We start from the raw sequence: 15,755 nt of genomic DNA, 5'->3' as shown, positions 1-15,755 counted from the left end.
CGCCAACTCCTGCTGTCCAAAAATCATGCAGATCGGTACACAGTATCTCTGTAGCCGTTAAATGGAACGGGTATTTCTTACATTGATGCTCCTACATATTAGCATGCAAGCACCAGTTAAAGTTACTTTCCATCCCTCATATACTGTGTGCACAGTGCACATCCCATAACCCACACACTGCACATCATTTCGGAGCTCATATCTTTGAATGGGTAAGGGCTAGTAACAATAATTCAGCTCAATAATGAGTCGCTTACTCCTATGTGCAATGCCCAAAGACAGGTAGTGTATTGTCAGTGGTTCTCAACCTTTTCAGGCCGTGACCCCCGAAATAATCATGTTTTAACTGGGGACCCCCCCCCCCCCAGACGAGCACTAAGAGTAGAGGATAACATGGTTTTATTGTGAAAACAGCAGATCTACATGCTCACAACGCCTCACAACGCGAGGCGTTGCGAGGCGTTGTGAGCATGTAGATCTGCTATTTTCACAATTTCTGCCTCTAATATTTGACAATTTGGCCAATGTTTAATATGTAATTTCAGAGGTATTAACAAAATCAATAACCAAAGAAAATGCATAGCTATTTTCTCCAGGACCTTCCAGGACCCTTGATCAATTCCAAAACTTTTCCAGTACTGGAAAAATATTTTTCTAATTTCAAAATATTTCCAGGAATTTCATGACCGTGGGAACCCTGTTAACACTTGGGGAGCCAAACTCGTTCAGGGACGAGTTATGGCCACTAGGTGTCCCCCTGCCACAGGAAGTTATCTCGTTCACAGACGAGGCAACAAACAGTTAACTTTTTGAGCCTGCAGCTGCCCTTTGAATGACCTGAGTGCATTACGTCACCCAGTCAGTGCAGGCAGCCCCTCTGGGCAAGACATCACGGAAGGACTTAACATTGCTTTAGATTCTACTTTGAAACATAAGAACGGCTTTATCTAAGAATGAGATGAAAACAGCCCCATGGAAGCAGAGAGCTGATTGTTTTCACGGCGACACTTTACCGCGATTTTACCGCGATTTTTGGATTTTAGTTTCGCGAGCGTTTGTAAACAAATGGATTATCCTCCTCAATCTTCTCTGGACACGCACGTGCACACGCACGAAGCTTGCGAGGCACGTCAAAACAAAGCGTAAGTCAATGGTGGCAGCAGCAACAGCTATAAATGTTATAAACCTTAGCAGCCCATGTGTTAAAGGTTAGGGTTAGGGTTGTGTACCTTGATCAGTGAGGTGCACACGATGGCTCCTGCATTCACCATGGGGTTGTGAGGCTTATCTGTTATAACATCACACGCACGCGCACACACACACACACACACACACACACACACACACACACACACACACACACAAAGAATTATTGAATGCTTTAACCAGTGAAAAATAGCAGATATACAAGCTCACAGCGCGGCACCGAGTGCCGCGCTGCGAGCTTGTAGATCTGCTATTTTTGAAAAGAAGTTGTGAAAATGTGTGCAAATCTTTGAACATATGTATTTTTTAAAGCGAACGATTTTAACTCAGAGCATAGAAATGCATAATCTAGATCAGGTCCACAGAGAACAGCCAGGAAGTGAATTGGACATCATTGATGTTTACGTGTGGTGGAGATTTGAAAGCAGCATTACGGGAGATGTTTTTACTGTACACACCCCCGTGTCGAGAACAGATTCAGAATCAACCAGTGTTGTTTTTGACAGCACATTTTGATGTAGTTTTAGTCTTTTGAATAAAATGTCTTTTAGTTTTAGTCATAATTTAGTCACCTGAAAAGTTTTAGTTTTAGTCTAGTTTTTTAAGTCGACTAAATATCATAGGATTTTAGATGACTAAATCTACAGTTGATTTAGTCGACTAAAATTTATTTTGGGAGGCCTTGAAGGCATCGTAATGGCTTGGTTGCGTGCTGAAAATAGCCGATCTACAAGCTCACAACGCGTTGTAGCGCAACGTGTTGTGAGCTTGTAGATCTGCTATTTTCAGCAAGCAAAACCTGAGAGCAACCAAACATAAAATGACTCTCTTCTCCACCAGTCCCTCCCTAACGTTTTAGTCTAGTTTTTATTTTGTTGACGAACTTGTCAATATATTTAGTCTCAGTTTTAGTCATCACAGCTAACTTTTTATTTTGTTTTTATTTAGTTTTCATCAGTGAAACAAATGCAGTCGACAAACATTTGACATCATAGTTTCAGTCGACGAAATCAACACTGGAATCAAGGGATCATCCACGGGGCGAGGCACAGCTCATCTAAGTGGCTTTATAATGTCACAGCGCGCAGTAGGCGGAAAAACAACCATTAGCCAAACAAGAAAACGCAGGGCTGTTGTAACACTAACAGTGTTGTTGCAATGGTGGTTGAAACGGTGTTACCGATAACCGAGGTGTTGACACGGACGATATTTTCGGTGTTAACAGCTTGTTAAACCTCAGTAAACAGTAAGAAAACCAACAGTCAACAGTAAATAACAGTAATTAAACAGTAATTAAACAGTAATTAAACAGTAATTAACAGTCTTACCATCCTCGTTAAGGAACAGCTTATTAAACCTCAGTCCACTGGGTTCCTTCCCTATGAAACGGTGAACGTACTCCGTCCCGTGGTCGTGGACGGCGATGGCGTATTTTAACGGTTTCACACACGACTGCAGACAGAAAGGGACTTTAGTGTCCCCTACGGTATGTCTGGAGGGGACGCACACACACACACACACACACACACACACACACACACACACACACACACACACACACACACACACACACACACACACACAAACACAGAGAAAGACTTGGTTGGACTTTAGTACACAAGATATTTGCACTGGCAGAATATTTAGAGCAGGGGTTTTCAAGGTGGGTGACGGGGCCCCCTGGGGTGCCGGGGCCCCCTGGGGTGCCGTGACGGCAGTCCAGGGGTGCCACGAGATCATTTGATATTTGGAATTTGTTTGGACACTGAAACCTCATATCTCCAAGTTTCAAATGTGTACGTCTTTTGGTAAAGCAAAGCCCTGCTTCATCATACAAGACCGTCGCACAAAACTAGTGAAAACAGCTGATCTACAAGCACACAACGCCTCGCATAGTACATTTTATAGATGATAAATACAAAACGAAAGGTTTTGGACATACAAGGTTTCCACCTGACAACGATGATGTGCTATAAATATAAGGTGCTGGGAGTGAAAATTATAATGTAGGGGTGCCTCGGATTAAAACAATATTTATGGGGTGACCTGAGACGTTTGGGAACCCCTGATTTAGAGAACGCATGTGACAAACGGACATAGAAAATGTATATGTGAGGTATTTTAGTTTGTCTTTTCCTTTTCTTTGGACAAGGCAATTCTCTTGAATGCTGCCTTCAGGTATGGCATGGAAAGAGGGGGCATTTGCATTTCTTTCACCATAGTCTTCTTCTTCTTTCGTGTATCATCCTCAAATGTCCAACTCAGTATTGTGTAGCCACGCCCTTGTCTCCGGTCCCACTTGGAAGAGGCCAGCCTCTGAAGGTGGTTTGTACAGGGGGCAGGTGTTAATTATGTGCTCTGCAGACTGCTCAGGCTCGCCACACTCGCATGTTGCACTGTCTGCCAAGCCCCACTTCTTCATTGCTGATTTGAAGCAGCCGACTCCAGTGCGCAGGCGGTTCAGTAGAGTCCATTGCCGGCGGGGTAGGTCCTCTCCCTCAACGCCAACTCCCGGGTCCCAGATGTGGCGGTGGATACGGGAGGGCCCAACCGACTCCCACTCCTGTTTCCAGGATGCCGCCAGCCACGCCCTCGTGGACATGTCCTCCGGGATGGAGCAGAGCATCTCTTGTGCCGCCTTGTTGTAAGGGTGGCGGGACTTGAGTCTGTTTGGAGGCTTTATGTCCACTGTGGCGTGGTGCAGGATATGCCAGTCGTGTATCTGGGCTTTCCTTGCTAACCTGAGGGTTGCAGCCTCTCGTCGGAGGCCGGCCGGGGCAATTCCTGCAAGGACTGGCAGGTAGGAAACAGGAGTGGGCTTCAGGCAGCCAGTTATGGTTCGAAGGGAGTTGTTTATTACGGAGTCTACCTTTTTGACATGTGGGCTCCTACACCAGGCTGGGGCACAGTATTCAGCTGCCGAAAAGACTAGGGCTTGGGTGGAAACTCGTAGTGTGGTGGCAGATGCTCCCCAGGTCGTACCAGCAAGACGTCGGATGAGAGAGACCCTTGATGTGACCTTGGCCCTCACATCTTCAAGGTGTTGTTTGAAGGACAGTGTTCTATCTAAGCGTACCCCTAGGTATTTTGGGGCTTGCTGGAACTCCAGGCGCTTGTTGTCAACACACACGTTGATTTCCCTTTTTGCCTCTTTGTTATTGAGGTGGTATGATGCCGACACCGTCTTGCCTATGCTGAGCTGCAGGCGCCACCTTCGGAGGTAGTCAACCAGGATGTCCATGTCCTGATTAAGACCGTCCTCCATTGCCTTCCAGGTTGGTTGTCGCAGCATAATGGCTAGGTCATCTGCGTACCCATACTTCCTAGATTGTGTCTCCGGTAGGTCGTATATGTAGATGTTGAAGAGCATCGGGGAGAGGACTGAGCCCTGAGGGACACCATTCCTCAATCTTCTGAGCCTGCTTCGCTGACCATCACTTGTTCTTAGGATGAAGCTGCGGTTTGACAGCATTTCCATCATGAAGTTCACCATATGGCGATCAGGAATTGTCCTCAGAAGCTTGAGGTGGAGTCCACGGTGCCAGACGGTGTCATACGCGGCTGTCAGGTCCAGTAGCACAACCCCAGCTTTCTCGTTGGCCTGGAAGCTGTCTTCAATGTCCTGCGTGAGAAGTGTTACTTGGTCCACTGTTGACCTGCCCCGACGGAAACCTGCTTGTTCCCTCGGGAGTTGTGGATCCACAACCGGCTCAATGCGGCTGTGGATCATCCTCTCCAGTATCTTAAAAGGGACACAGAGCAGCGATATGGGTCTATAGGCCTTGGGGTCTTCTGCAGGCTTGTTAGGCTTCAGCAGGGCTATGACAGAAGCACGTCGCCAGATCTTAGGGAGCTTGGACCTCCGGAAACAGGACGAGAGGAACGCACAGAGCCAGGCAGATGTAGTTGCACTCTGGTGGATCATGAACTCTGGGTGGATGTTATCGAGTCCTGGTGACTTGCCTTGCTTCAGCCTGCTAATGGCCTCTCTGAGCATAGTGAAAACTGCATTCATGTTCTGGAGAGGACACTTTGTCTATGTGTGCACGTGGCTGGTGTGTGTGTGTGTGTGTGTGTGTGTGTGTGTGTGTGTGTGTGTGTGTGTGTGTGTGTGTGTGTGTGTGTGCGTGCGTGCGTGCGTGCGTGCGTGCGTGCGTGTACCTCTGTCCGTCCACGGTGCACAGAGACACGGCCCAAAGGTCAGGACTGAAGCGAGCCAGCTGAGGAATGTAGTCTGCTACCTGGAAGAGAAGAATGGGTTTATGGGTAATGTAGTCTGCTACCTGGAAGAGAAGAATGGTTTGATGATTTATTGTTTTATGTCTGATCAAAAAAAAATCACAAAGGTGACTTGAGCTGTAGGTGCAGCTCAAGTCACATTTGTGATTATTATTATTTTTTCGGTCCTGATTATATCTTGTGTTATATGTTATGAAACATGGCATGTAGGCCTATTATATTACCTATAACCTCCTATATATCTTGTGTTATATGTTATGAAACATCTCATGCAGGCCTATTATAGTACCTATAACCTCCTATATATCTTGTGTTATATGTTATGAAACATCTCATGCAGGCCTATTATATTACCTATAACCTCCTATATATCTTGTGTTATATGTTATGAAACATGGCATGTAGGCCTATTATATTACCTATAACCTCCTATATATCTTGTGTTATATGTTATGAAACATGGCATGTAGGCCTATTATATTACCTATAACCTCCTATATATCTTGTGTTATATGTTATGAAACATCTCATGTAGGCCTATTATATTACCTATAACCTCCTATATATCTTGTGTTATATGTTATGAAACATGGCATGTAGGCCTATTATATTACCTATAACCTCCTATATATCTTGTGTTATATGTTATGAAACATCTCATGCAGGCCTATTATAGTACCTATAACCTCCTATATATCTTGTGTTATATGTTATGAAACATCTCATGCAGGCCTATTATATTACCTATAACCTCCTATATATCTTGTGTTATATGTTATGAAACATGGCATGTAGGCCTATTATATTACCTATAACCTCCTATATATCTTGTGTTATATGTTATGAAACATCTCATGCAGGCCTATTATATTACCTATAACCTCCTATATATCTTGTGTTATATGTTATGAAACATGGCATGTAGGCCTATTATATTACCTATAACCTCCTATATATCTTGTGTTATATGTTATGAAACATGGCATGTAGGCCTATTATATTACCTATAACCTCCTATATATCTTGTGTTATATGTTATGAAACATCTCATGTAGTCCTATTATATTACCTATAACCTCCTATATATCTTGTGTTATATGTTATGAAACATCTCATGTAGGCCTATTATATTACCTATAACCTCCTATATATCTTGTGTTATATGTTATGAAACATGGCATGTAGGCCTATTATATTACCTATAACCTCCTATATATCTTGTGTTATATGTTATGAAACATGGCATGTAGGCCTATTATATTACCTATAACCTCCTATATATCTTGTGTTATATGTTATGAAACATCTCATGTAGGCCTATTATATTACCTATAACCTCCTATATATCTTGTGTTCTATGTTATGAAACATCTCATGTAGGCCTATTATATTACCTATAACCTCCTATATATCTTGTGTTCTATGTTATGAAACATCTCATGTAGGCCTATTATATTACCTATAACCTCCTATATATCTTGTGTTCTATGTTATGAAACATCTCATGTAGGCCTATTATATTACCTATAACCTCCTATATATCTTGTGTTATATGTTATGAAACATCTCATGTAGGCCTATTATATTACCTATAACCTCCTATATATCTTGTGTTATATGTTATGAAACATCTCATGTAGGCCTATTATATTACCTATAACCTCCTATATATCTTGTGTTATATGTTATGAAACATCTCATGTAGGCCTATTATATTACCTATAACCTATAGTCCTACGTCACCAGTGAGCTCTCTGCACCTCCGCGCGGTCCAGGCCAACACAACGGAGCGCTCCCTACCTCCGGTTCAGCCAATCACAAGCTTCCATTGCTGGAAGCGGGATGGTGTTTTGATACACGCGTTTAAGGGAAGTTACGTCATGCAGTGCAGGTCTGTTGTCATCTGCCGTAGACGTACAAAGCTTTAAGAGCCTACTACTTTGGCCAGACCTCCAGAGAGTCCACTGTGGGCCACTAGAGGGTGGTGTTCACCAAGCTATGGATCACACTGACTCTCTGCTTCTCTGTGAGACTGCATGATCGTGTGTGTGGGTGTGTGTGTGTGTGTGTGTGTGTGTGTGTGTGTGTGTGTGTGTGTGTGTGTGTGTGTGTGTGTGTAGGGTGTGTGCATGCGTGCGTGCGTGCGTGCGTACCTGCCCCCCGCTCATCTTCTTAGCGGTAGTGTGAAGCTCGTCGATGTGAGCGCAGAACGACAGGAAATCGGGAATCACGAACTTCTTCCTGAACGCCTGAGTTAGCAACACGATGTTACTCTGTACACACCTGCACGCGCACGCACACGCACACACACACACACACACACACACACACACAGTTAAAGAGGTGGTGCCATAGTTTTGTATGTGTATAGCAGTTTAAGCCCCGCCTGTCCTCACTCCGGTGTCGGAAGCGTTTTCCCCATGCATTTCATCCATAGACATTGTAAAGGCAATCAGTCAACAAAAACTTGCCAGTGAGGGATATGGTAATCATGAAGCTCTTTCAAACGTGTGGTGCAGTTGACAGTAAAGAAGCTCTTTCCATACACGTTGTGGTGCAGTTGACAGTAAAGAATGGTCTTGAGTGCATTTAAAAACGTTTATTTTGATGCAGGATGATGATATTAGCATAACATAAGCCGGGTGTTTTGACTGCAAAGTAACCAATAACTTGTGTACAGAAAATAAACCGAAAATAACTCAAAACAAACAAAAGCAGAGCACGGTTGAAAAACTTTGTGGCTTCCCACTGTGATTGCCAATCCCTGGCAGCTGTGCCCCAGTGACTCCCTAATCTAGACTCTGCCCTGCTATTGTGTGTGCCCTTCGTAGTGTAGCCCTAGCTAGAGTAGGGCTAGTGTAGTGTAGCCCTAGCTAGGGTAGGGCTAGTGTAGTGTAGCCCTAGCTAGGGTAGGGCTAGTGTAGTGTAGCCCTGGCTAGGGTAGGGCTAGTGTAGTGTAGCCCTGGCTAGGGTAGGGCTAGTGTAGTGTAGCCCTAGCTAGGGTAGGGCTAGTGTAGTGTAGCCCTAGCTAGGGTAGGGCTAGTGTAGTGTAGCCCTAGCTAGGGTAGGGCTAGTGTAGTGTAGGGCTAGCTAGGGTAGGGCTAGTGTAGTGTAGCCCTAGCTAGGGTAGGGCTAGTGTAGTGTAGCCCTAGCTAGGGTAGGGCTAGTGTAGTGTAGCCCTAGCTAGGGTAGGGTAGGGCTAGTGTAGTGTAGCCCTAGCTAGGGTAGGGCTAGTGTAGTGTAGCCCTAGCTAGGGTAGGGCTAGTGTAGTGTAGCCCTAGCTAGGGTAGGGCTAGTGTAGTGTAGGGCTTGTCCTGTGAAGTGCACATTTTGCCTGTGGAATGGGACAGCACTGCCAAGTGCATAGCCGAGAACGTCCGGACGCAAAAAAACAATCGTCCGCCATTTTGTCCCCCTCCGCTGTACTTTTGAACCATTTTAAACCGTCTTAAACGCCACCAAACTTAATTTTTTTTAGATGGGGAATTAACTTTTTAGACATTTTAAGATAGTATTTTTTCATAATTCACCATGACACAGCCTATTTTAAAATATCGTTGCGACGTTCGAGGAGAATTGAGAACCAGCATGAGTCGAACCGAGGCGGGCAGCAGTAGCTCTTTTAATGCGATGCTCAAACTCGGTTGTTTTCGTTTTGATTGGGGTTGAATCGTGGAGGCGCCGCGTTGCATTGTGGGACGCCGATATCCAAACGAAGTGCTTGAAGTGACCATCGGCTGTACGCTTCAAAACCAGGAGAAAGTAGTGCACATTCCAAGGGTAGGTTAAACCAGGAGAAAGTAGTGCACCAAGGGGAATACCACCCATTTTCAATATTGAACTATGTCATTAATATACCTTAGAGGAGTTGTGTGGAAATAGAAAAAAAGTTCCCCCTCTTCTGTGTTGTCTAGAACTGGAGGATTGATTTTGGGGTTTGTATTGTAAAGTACAACTTGATGACATCACACATTGTACTTTAGAATACAAACCCCAAAATCAATCCTCCAGTTCTAGGCAACACAGAAGGGGAGGAACTTTTTTTCTATTTCCACACAACTCCTCTAAGGTATATTAATGACATAGTTCAATATTGAAAATGGGTGGTCTTCCCCTTTAACGCGGTCTACGAAATGAGACAGCACTCGGCGCGGCCCAGTGACGTCATAGCTCTTAAAATGCGCACTATGAAGTGCAAATCCCTTGGATTGGGAAGCGGCTAATGTCTTTATTCTATGTGTACTGTGCAGTGTGCATGCATGGATATGATATTCATTATCTGGGTTATTCTATGTGTACTGTGCAGTGTGCATGCATGGATATGATATTCATTATCTGGTTTATTCTATGTGTACTGTGCAGTGTGCATGCATGGATATGATATTCATTATCTGGTTTATTCTATGTGTACTGTGCAGTGTGCATGCATGGATATGATATTAATTTAATGTCTTTATTCTATGTGTACTGTGCAGTGTGCATGCATGGATATGATATTCATTTAATGTCTTTATTATATGTGTACTGTGCAGTGTGCATGCATGGATATGATATTCATTATCTGGGTTATTGCGACCGTAGGTCGCATTTACTATCAAAAGCTCCACCGGCTGTCCGTGCGTCAGTCAGTCACACGTCACACTTTTGCCCTGCTCATATCTCCGCAACCGTTGCCCCGATCCATGCCAGATTTTGCACACACACTCCTTGCCTGCCAAACTACAACCTCTAAGGACCCCCGGAGCTCCAGGGACCCCCAGGTCCCTGGGGGGCCCCCAGGTGTAAAAAATGACCAAATGTGCAAAAATGACCAAATGACCACCCCAACGGGGCTGCTCACGGGGAATTCCCGGGGACCACCGACTCCTGGTGCTCCAGAACGGATGCAAAAGTGGTGGCGCCCCCAGTGGAGGACCCCCTGCCACTGCAGCGCACATAAAATGCCGTAACTTGGGCTAGGAGCGACCGGGAGAGCCGGGGCCGGTACCTATTCGTCCGCCTCGGCGGCGCGGAGACCCTACCCCTCATTTCTCACATGGCCCTCTTCTAGCGCCACCATGAGGCCGATTCTTGCAAAACACATTTTTGGACACTGCTCCTACAATTTTGCCCCTAAAATCACTCAAATCGGTACACAGTATGTCTACACTCATGTCATCAACATGGATCTGTCCCATATAGCGCCACCTTCAGGCCGATTTTTGAAAGCACATTTTTGGACACTGCTCCTCCAATTTCTCCCCTATTATCACGAAACTCGCTACACAGTATGTCTACACTCATGTCATCAACATGGATCCCTCCACATTTTTTGGGGACACTGCTCCCTACTCTTTGTGTATACATGTGACCTACGGTCGCTTATCTCCCGATTAGGGAGTCTTACTGGTTCTATGTGTACTGTGCAGTGTGCATGCATGGATATGATATTCATTATCTGGGTTATTCTATGTGTACTGTGCAGTGTGCATGCATGGATATGATATTCATTATCTGGGTTATTCTATGTGTACTGTGCAGTGTGCATGCATGGATATGATATTCATTATCTGGTTTATTCTATGTGTACTGTGCAGTGTGCATGCATGGATATGATATTCATTATCTGGTTTATTCTATGTGTACTGTGCAGTGTGCATGCATGGATATGATATTCATTATCTGGGTTATTCTATGTGTACTGTGCAGTGTGCATGCATGGATATGATATTCATTATCTGGTTTATTCTATGTGTACTGTGCAGTGTGCATGCATGGATATGATATTCATTATCTGGTTTATTCTATGTGTACTGTGCAGTGTGCATGCATGGATATGATATTCATTATCTGGGTTATTCTATGTGTACTGTGCAGTGTGCATGCATGGATATGATATTCATTATCTGGTTTATTCTATGTGTACTGTGCAGTGTGCATGCATGGATATGATTTTGGACACTGCTCCTACAATTTTTGCCCTAAAATCACGCAAATCGGTACACAGTATGTCTACACTCATCCCATCAACATGAATCTCTCCCATATAGCGCCACCTCCAGGCCGATTTTTAAAAACACATTTTTGGACACTGCTCCTACAGATTTTGCCCGAAAATCACTACACAGTATGTCTACACTCATGTCATCAACATGGATCAGGAAGATTTTGGCAAAACACATTTTTGCCCTATTTGTGGAGATAAGTGACCTACGGTCGCTTATCTCCCGATTAGGGAGTCTTACTGGTTATCTGGGTTATTCTATGTGTACTGTGCAGTGTGCATGCATGGATATGATATTCATTATCTGGGTTATTCTATGTGTACTGTGCAGTGTGCATGCATGGATATGATATTCATTATCTGGTTTATTCTATGTGTACTGTGCAGTGTGCATGCATGGATATGATATTCATTATCTGGGTTATTCTATGTGTACTGTGCAGTGTGCATGCATGGATATGATATTCATTATCTGGGTTATTCTATGTGTACTGTGCAGTGTGCATGCATGGATATGATATTCATTATCTGGGTTATTCTATGTGTACTGTGCAGTGTGCATGCATGGATATGATATTCATTATCTGGGTTATTCTATGTGTACTGTGCAGTGTGCATGCATGGATATGATATTCATTATCTGGGTTATTCTATGTGTACTGTGCAGTGTGCATGCATGGATATGATATTCATTATCTGGTTTATTCTATGTGTACTGTGCAGTGTGCATGCATGGATATGATTTTGGACACTGCTCCTACAATTTTTGCCCTAAAATCACGCAAATCGGTACACAGTATGTCTACACTCATCCCATCAACATGAATCTCTCCCATATAGCGCCACCTCCAGGCCGATTTTTAAAAACACATTTTTGGACACTGCTCCTACAGATTTTGCCCTAAAATCACGAAAATCACTACACAGTATGTCTACACTCATGTCATCAACATGGATCAGGAAGATTTTGGCAAAACACATTTTTGCCCTATTTGTGGAGATAAGTGACCTACGGTCGCTTATCTCCCGATTAGGGAGTCTTACTGGTTATCTGGGTTATTCTATGTGTACTGTGCAGTGTGCATGCATGGATATGATATTCATTATCTGGGTTATTCTATGTGTACTGTGCAGTGTGCATGCATGGATATGATATTCATTATCTGGTTTATTCTATGTGTACTGTGCAGTGTGCATGCATGGATATGATATTCATTATCTGGGTTAGGCAGGCAGTGGACCTAAAGCACAAAAACATTAAAAAACTATATCATGCAAATGTTTTTACTGATATCGAGTAATATCGATATCGAGGTATTCAACAACATTATTGAATATCAAAGGTTTTCCTAACATCGCCCAGCCTTGTTGCGACCGTCAGGTTGCAGTTACTATCAAAACCTCCACCAGCTGTCTGTCTGTCAGTCTGTCTGTCTGTCACACGTCACACGTCACACTTTTGCCCTGCTCATATCTCCACAACCGTTGCCCCGATCCATGCCAGATTTTGCACACACACTCCTTACCTGCCAAACTACAACCTCCAAGGACCCCCGGAGTTCCAGGGACCCCCAGGTCCCTGGGGGACCCCCAGGTGTAAAAAAAAATACCAAATGTGCAAAAATGACCAAATGACCACCCCCACGGGGCTGCTCACGGGGAATTCCCGGGGACCACCCACTCCTGGTGCTCCAGAACGGATGCAAAAGTGGTGGCGCCCCCAGTGGAGGACCCCCTCCACTGCAGCTCACATAAAATGCCCTAACTCGGCCTAGGAGCGTCCGGGAGAGCCGGGGCCAGTACCTATTCGTCCGCCAAGGCAACGCGGAGACCCCACCCCTCATTTCTCACATGGCCCTCTTCTAGCGAGACCTACGGTCGCTTATCTCCCGATTAGGGAGTCTTACTGGTTATCTGGGTTATTCTATGTGTACTGTGCAGTGTGCATGCATGGATATGATATTCATTATCTGGGTTATTCTATGTGTACTGTGCAGTGTGCATGCATGGATATGATATTCATTATCTGGGTTAGGCAGACAGTGGACCTAAAGCATAAAAACATTAAAAACGATATCATGCAAATGTTTTTACTAATATCATTAGTAATATCGATATCGAGGTATTCAACAATGTTATCGAATATCAAAGGTTTTCCTAATATCGCCAAGCCTTATTGGGACCGTCAGGTTGCAGTTACTGTCAAAACCTCGACTAGCTGTCTGTCTGTCTGTCTGTCTGTCACACGTCACACTTTTGCCCTGCTCATAATCTCCGCAACCGTTGCCCCGATCCATGCCAAATTTTGCACACACACTCCTTGCCTGCCAAACCACAACCTCCACTTCTCACATGGCCTTCTTCTAGTGCCAACATGAGGCCAATTCTTGCAAAACACATTGTTGGACACTGCTCCAACAGATTTTGCCCTAAAATCACGCAAATCACTACACACTAGTACACAGTGTGTCTACACTCCTCTAATCAACATGGATCTGTCCCATATATATAGCGCCACTGTCAGGCCAATTTTTTCAAACATATTTTTGGACACTGCTCCTACAGATTTTGGCCTAAAATCACGCTGCGACCTGACGGTCGCTTATCTCCCGATTAGGGAGTCTTACTGGTTGCGACCGTCAGGTCGCAGTTTAGTATCAAAACCTCCACCGGCCGTCCGTCCGTCGGTCGGTCACACGTCACACCTTTGCCCTGCTCATATCTCCGCATCAGTATGATACACAAATGACCCTTATATAAGACCGGCATTATCTACCGACAGATTGTGGAGATAAGCGACCAACGGTCGCTTATCTCCCGATTAGGGAGTCTTACTGGTATTGAACTGTGTGTGTGTGTGTGTGTGTGTGTGTGTGTGTGTGTGTGTGTGTGTGTGTGTGTGTGTGTGTGTGTGTGTGTGCGCGTGTACTTCTTAAACAGGTGTCTGTCCAGGGCTCCATCATTGGTGGTCTTCATGGTGATCTTCAACATGTCCATGCATTCCTTCAGCCTGGGGTCTCCTGTACGCAGGCCTGTCGCTTTAAGAGCCTGAGAGACACACACACACACACACGCACGCACGCACACACACACACACACACACACACACACACACACACACACACACACACACACACACACACACACACACACACACACACACACACACACACACACACACACACACACACACACAATAGTTACTACAGGGGGCCCCTCCAAATCTTGATAGAAAGAAGAAAATGAAAATATCCTTTTTAACCAGATTCTGAGAACTGTAGCCAAAAAATAGCAGATCTTCAAGCTCACAACGACTTGCGCTGCAAGGCGTTGTGAGCTTATAGTAGGGGTGGGCGATATGGAAAAATACAATATCACAATATTTTCCCAAGCTGTAACACAATATACGATTTTATCACAATGCTTTTTCACCTTGGTTTTTAATGGTTATTTTTCAAGTTACTTGACAAAAACTAGACTCTCTGGTTTCTTTTTGGGAGGTCTAAATTGAACTTTACAAGTATGTAACTCTGACAGTATACAAATGAAATGGATTTTGGTTAAGTGGAGACCTTGAAATTTTAAAGTTTGAGAACTACTGATTTAGACCAAAATGCAGGTTTAAATTGAATTCTGCAATGAATCTCTGTATTAACGATTAAACAGGATTTTTTGCAAGGCTCCCTCAATTGTATCACGATAAATACGATACCCCTGAAAAGGCATATCGTGGAGACATTGATAATTATCACCATATCGCCCACCCCTAGCTTATAGATCGGCTGTTTTCGGCAAAGAGGTTTGGTGTAGGGGAGGAAAAGAGGTTTGGTGTAGGGGAGGGGGGGAGGGGAAAAGAGCAGACTAAAGGGCTTTGCACACACAGGACCGTTGCGTTTCTTTCCATTTACTGCGTGATTAAAAACACATTGGATTTGGTGTTCAAGGCTGTGAGGAATCCACACTGCGGATCCCAAGAGGAGTCATGAAAGATGTGGAGGAGTTTTTACTGCATGCGACAAGAGGAGTCATGAAAGATGTGGAGGAGTTTTTACTGCATGCGACGGACAAGATGCACAAATAGAACTGGGTTCAATCGGGGGGGAAAGCACAGCCGCAGCCACCTGCCGCATGGTGTACCAGTGACTTAACCCTAACCCTAACCCTGCAACAAACAGATTACAGAATCCATGCATTCTGAGTCTGAAACAGTCTCAGAATGCATGGATTTAATCTAATCTTAAAAAACATTAAAATAATAAAAAAGGAATCGCATCTGCCTATATAGGATTACGTTTTATTCTTGTTTAAAGTTGGTTTATATTTTAGA

At 44.2% G+C, this 15,755-nt stretch overlaps 1 protein-coding gene across 1 annotated transcript in view; it reads right to left on the bottom strand.

Annotated features, from left to right (window-relative positions):
• The window catches only part of LOC308280471 (glutaminase kidney isoform, mitochondrial-like), a gene marked incomplete at its 3' end in the record, with an annotated part of 56,172 nt that overhangs the window by 26,609 nt on the left and 13,808 nt on the right, over window positions 1-15,755 (bottom strand). Inside the window, exons 3-7 of the mRNA XM_080720745.1 lie at window positions 14,358-14,476; window positions 7,599-7,728; window positions 5,368-5,447; window positions 2,535-2,698; window positions 1,230-1,288 (exon numbers count right to left, since the gene is read on the bottom strand). Coding sequence (XP_080576871.1) covers window positions 1,230-1,288; window positions 2,535-2,698; window positions 5,368-5,447; window positions 7,599-7,728; window positions 14,358-14,425 — 501 coding nt within the window. The 5' untranslated portion in view covers window positions 14,426-14,476. The remainder of the gene's footprint in view (window positions 1-1,229; window positions 1,289-2,534; window positions 2,699-5,367; window positions 5,448-7,598; window positions 7,729-14,357; window positions 14,477-15,755) is intronic.

The sequence above is a fragment of the Nannobrachium achirus genome (assembly GCF_963921795.1).
Source record: "Nannobrachium achirus genome assembly, chromosome: 24".
Lineage (NCBI taxonomy): Eukaryota > Metazoa > Chordata > Actinopteri > Myctophiformes > Myctophidae > Nannobrachium > Nannobrachium achirus.
The sequence above is the reverse complement of the archived record's forward strand: the minus strand, read 5'-3'. Positions and strand labels throughout refer to the sequence as shown.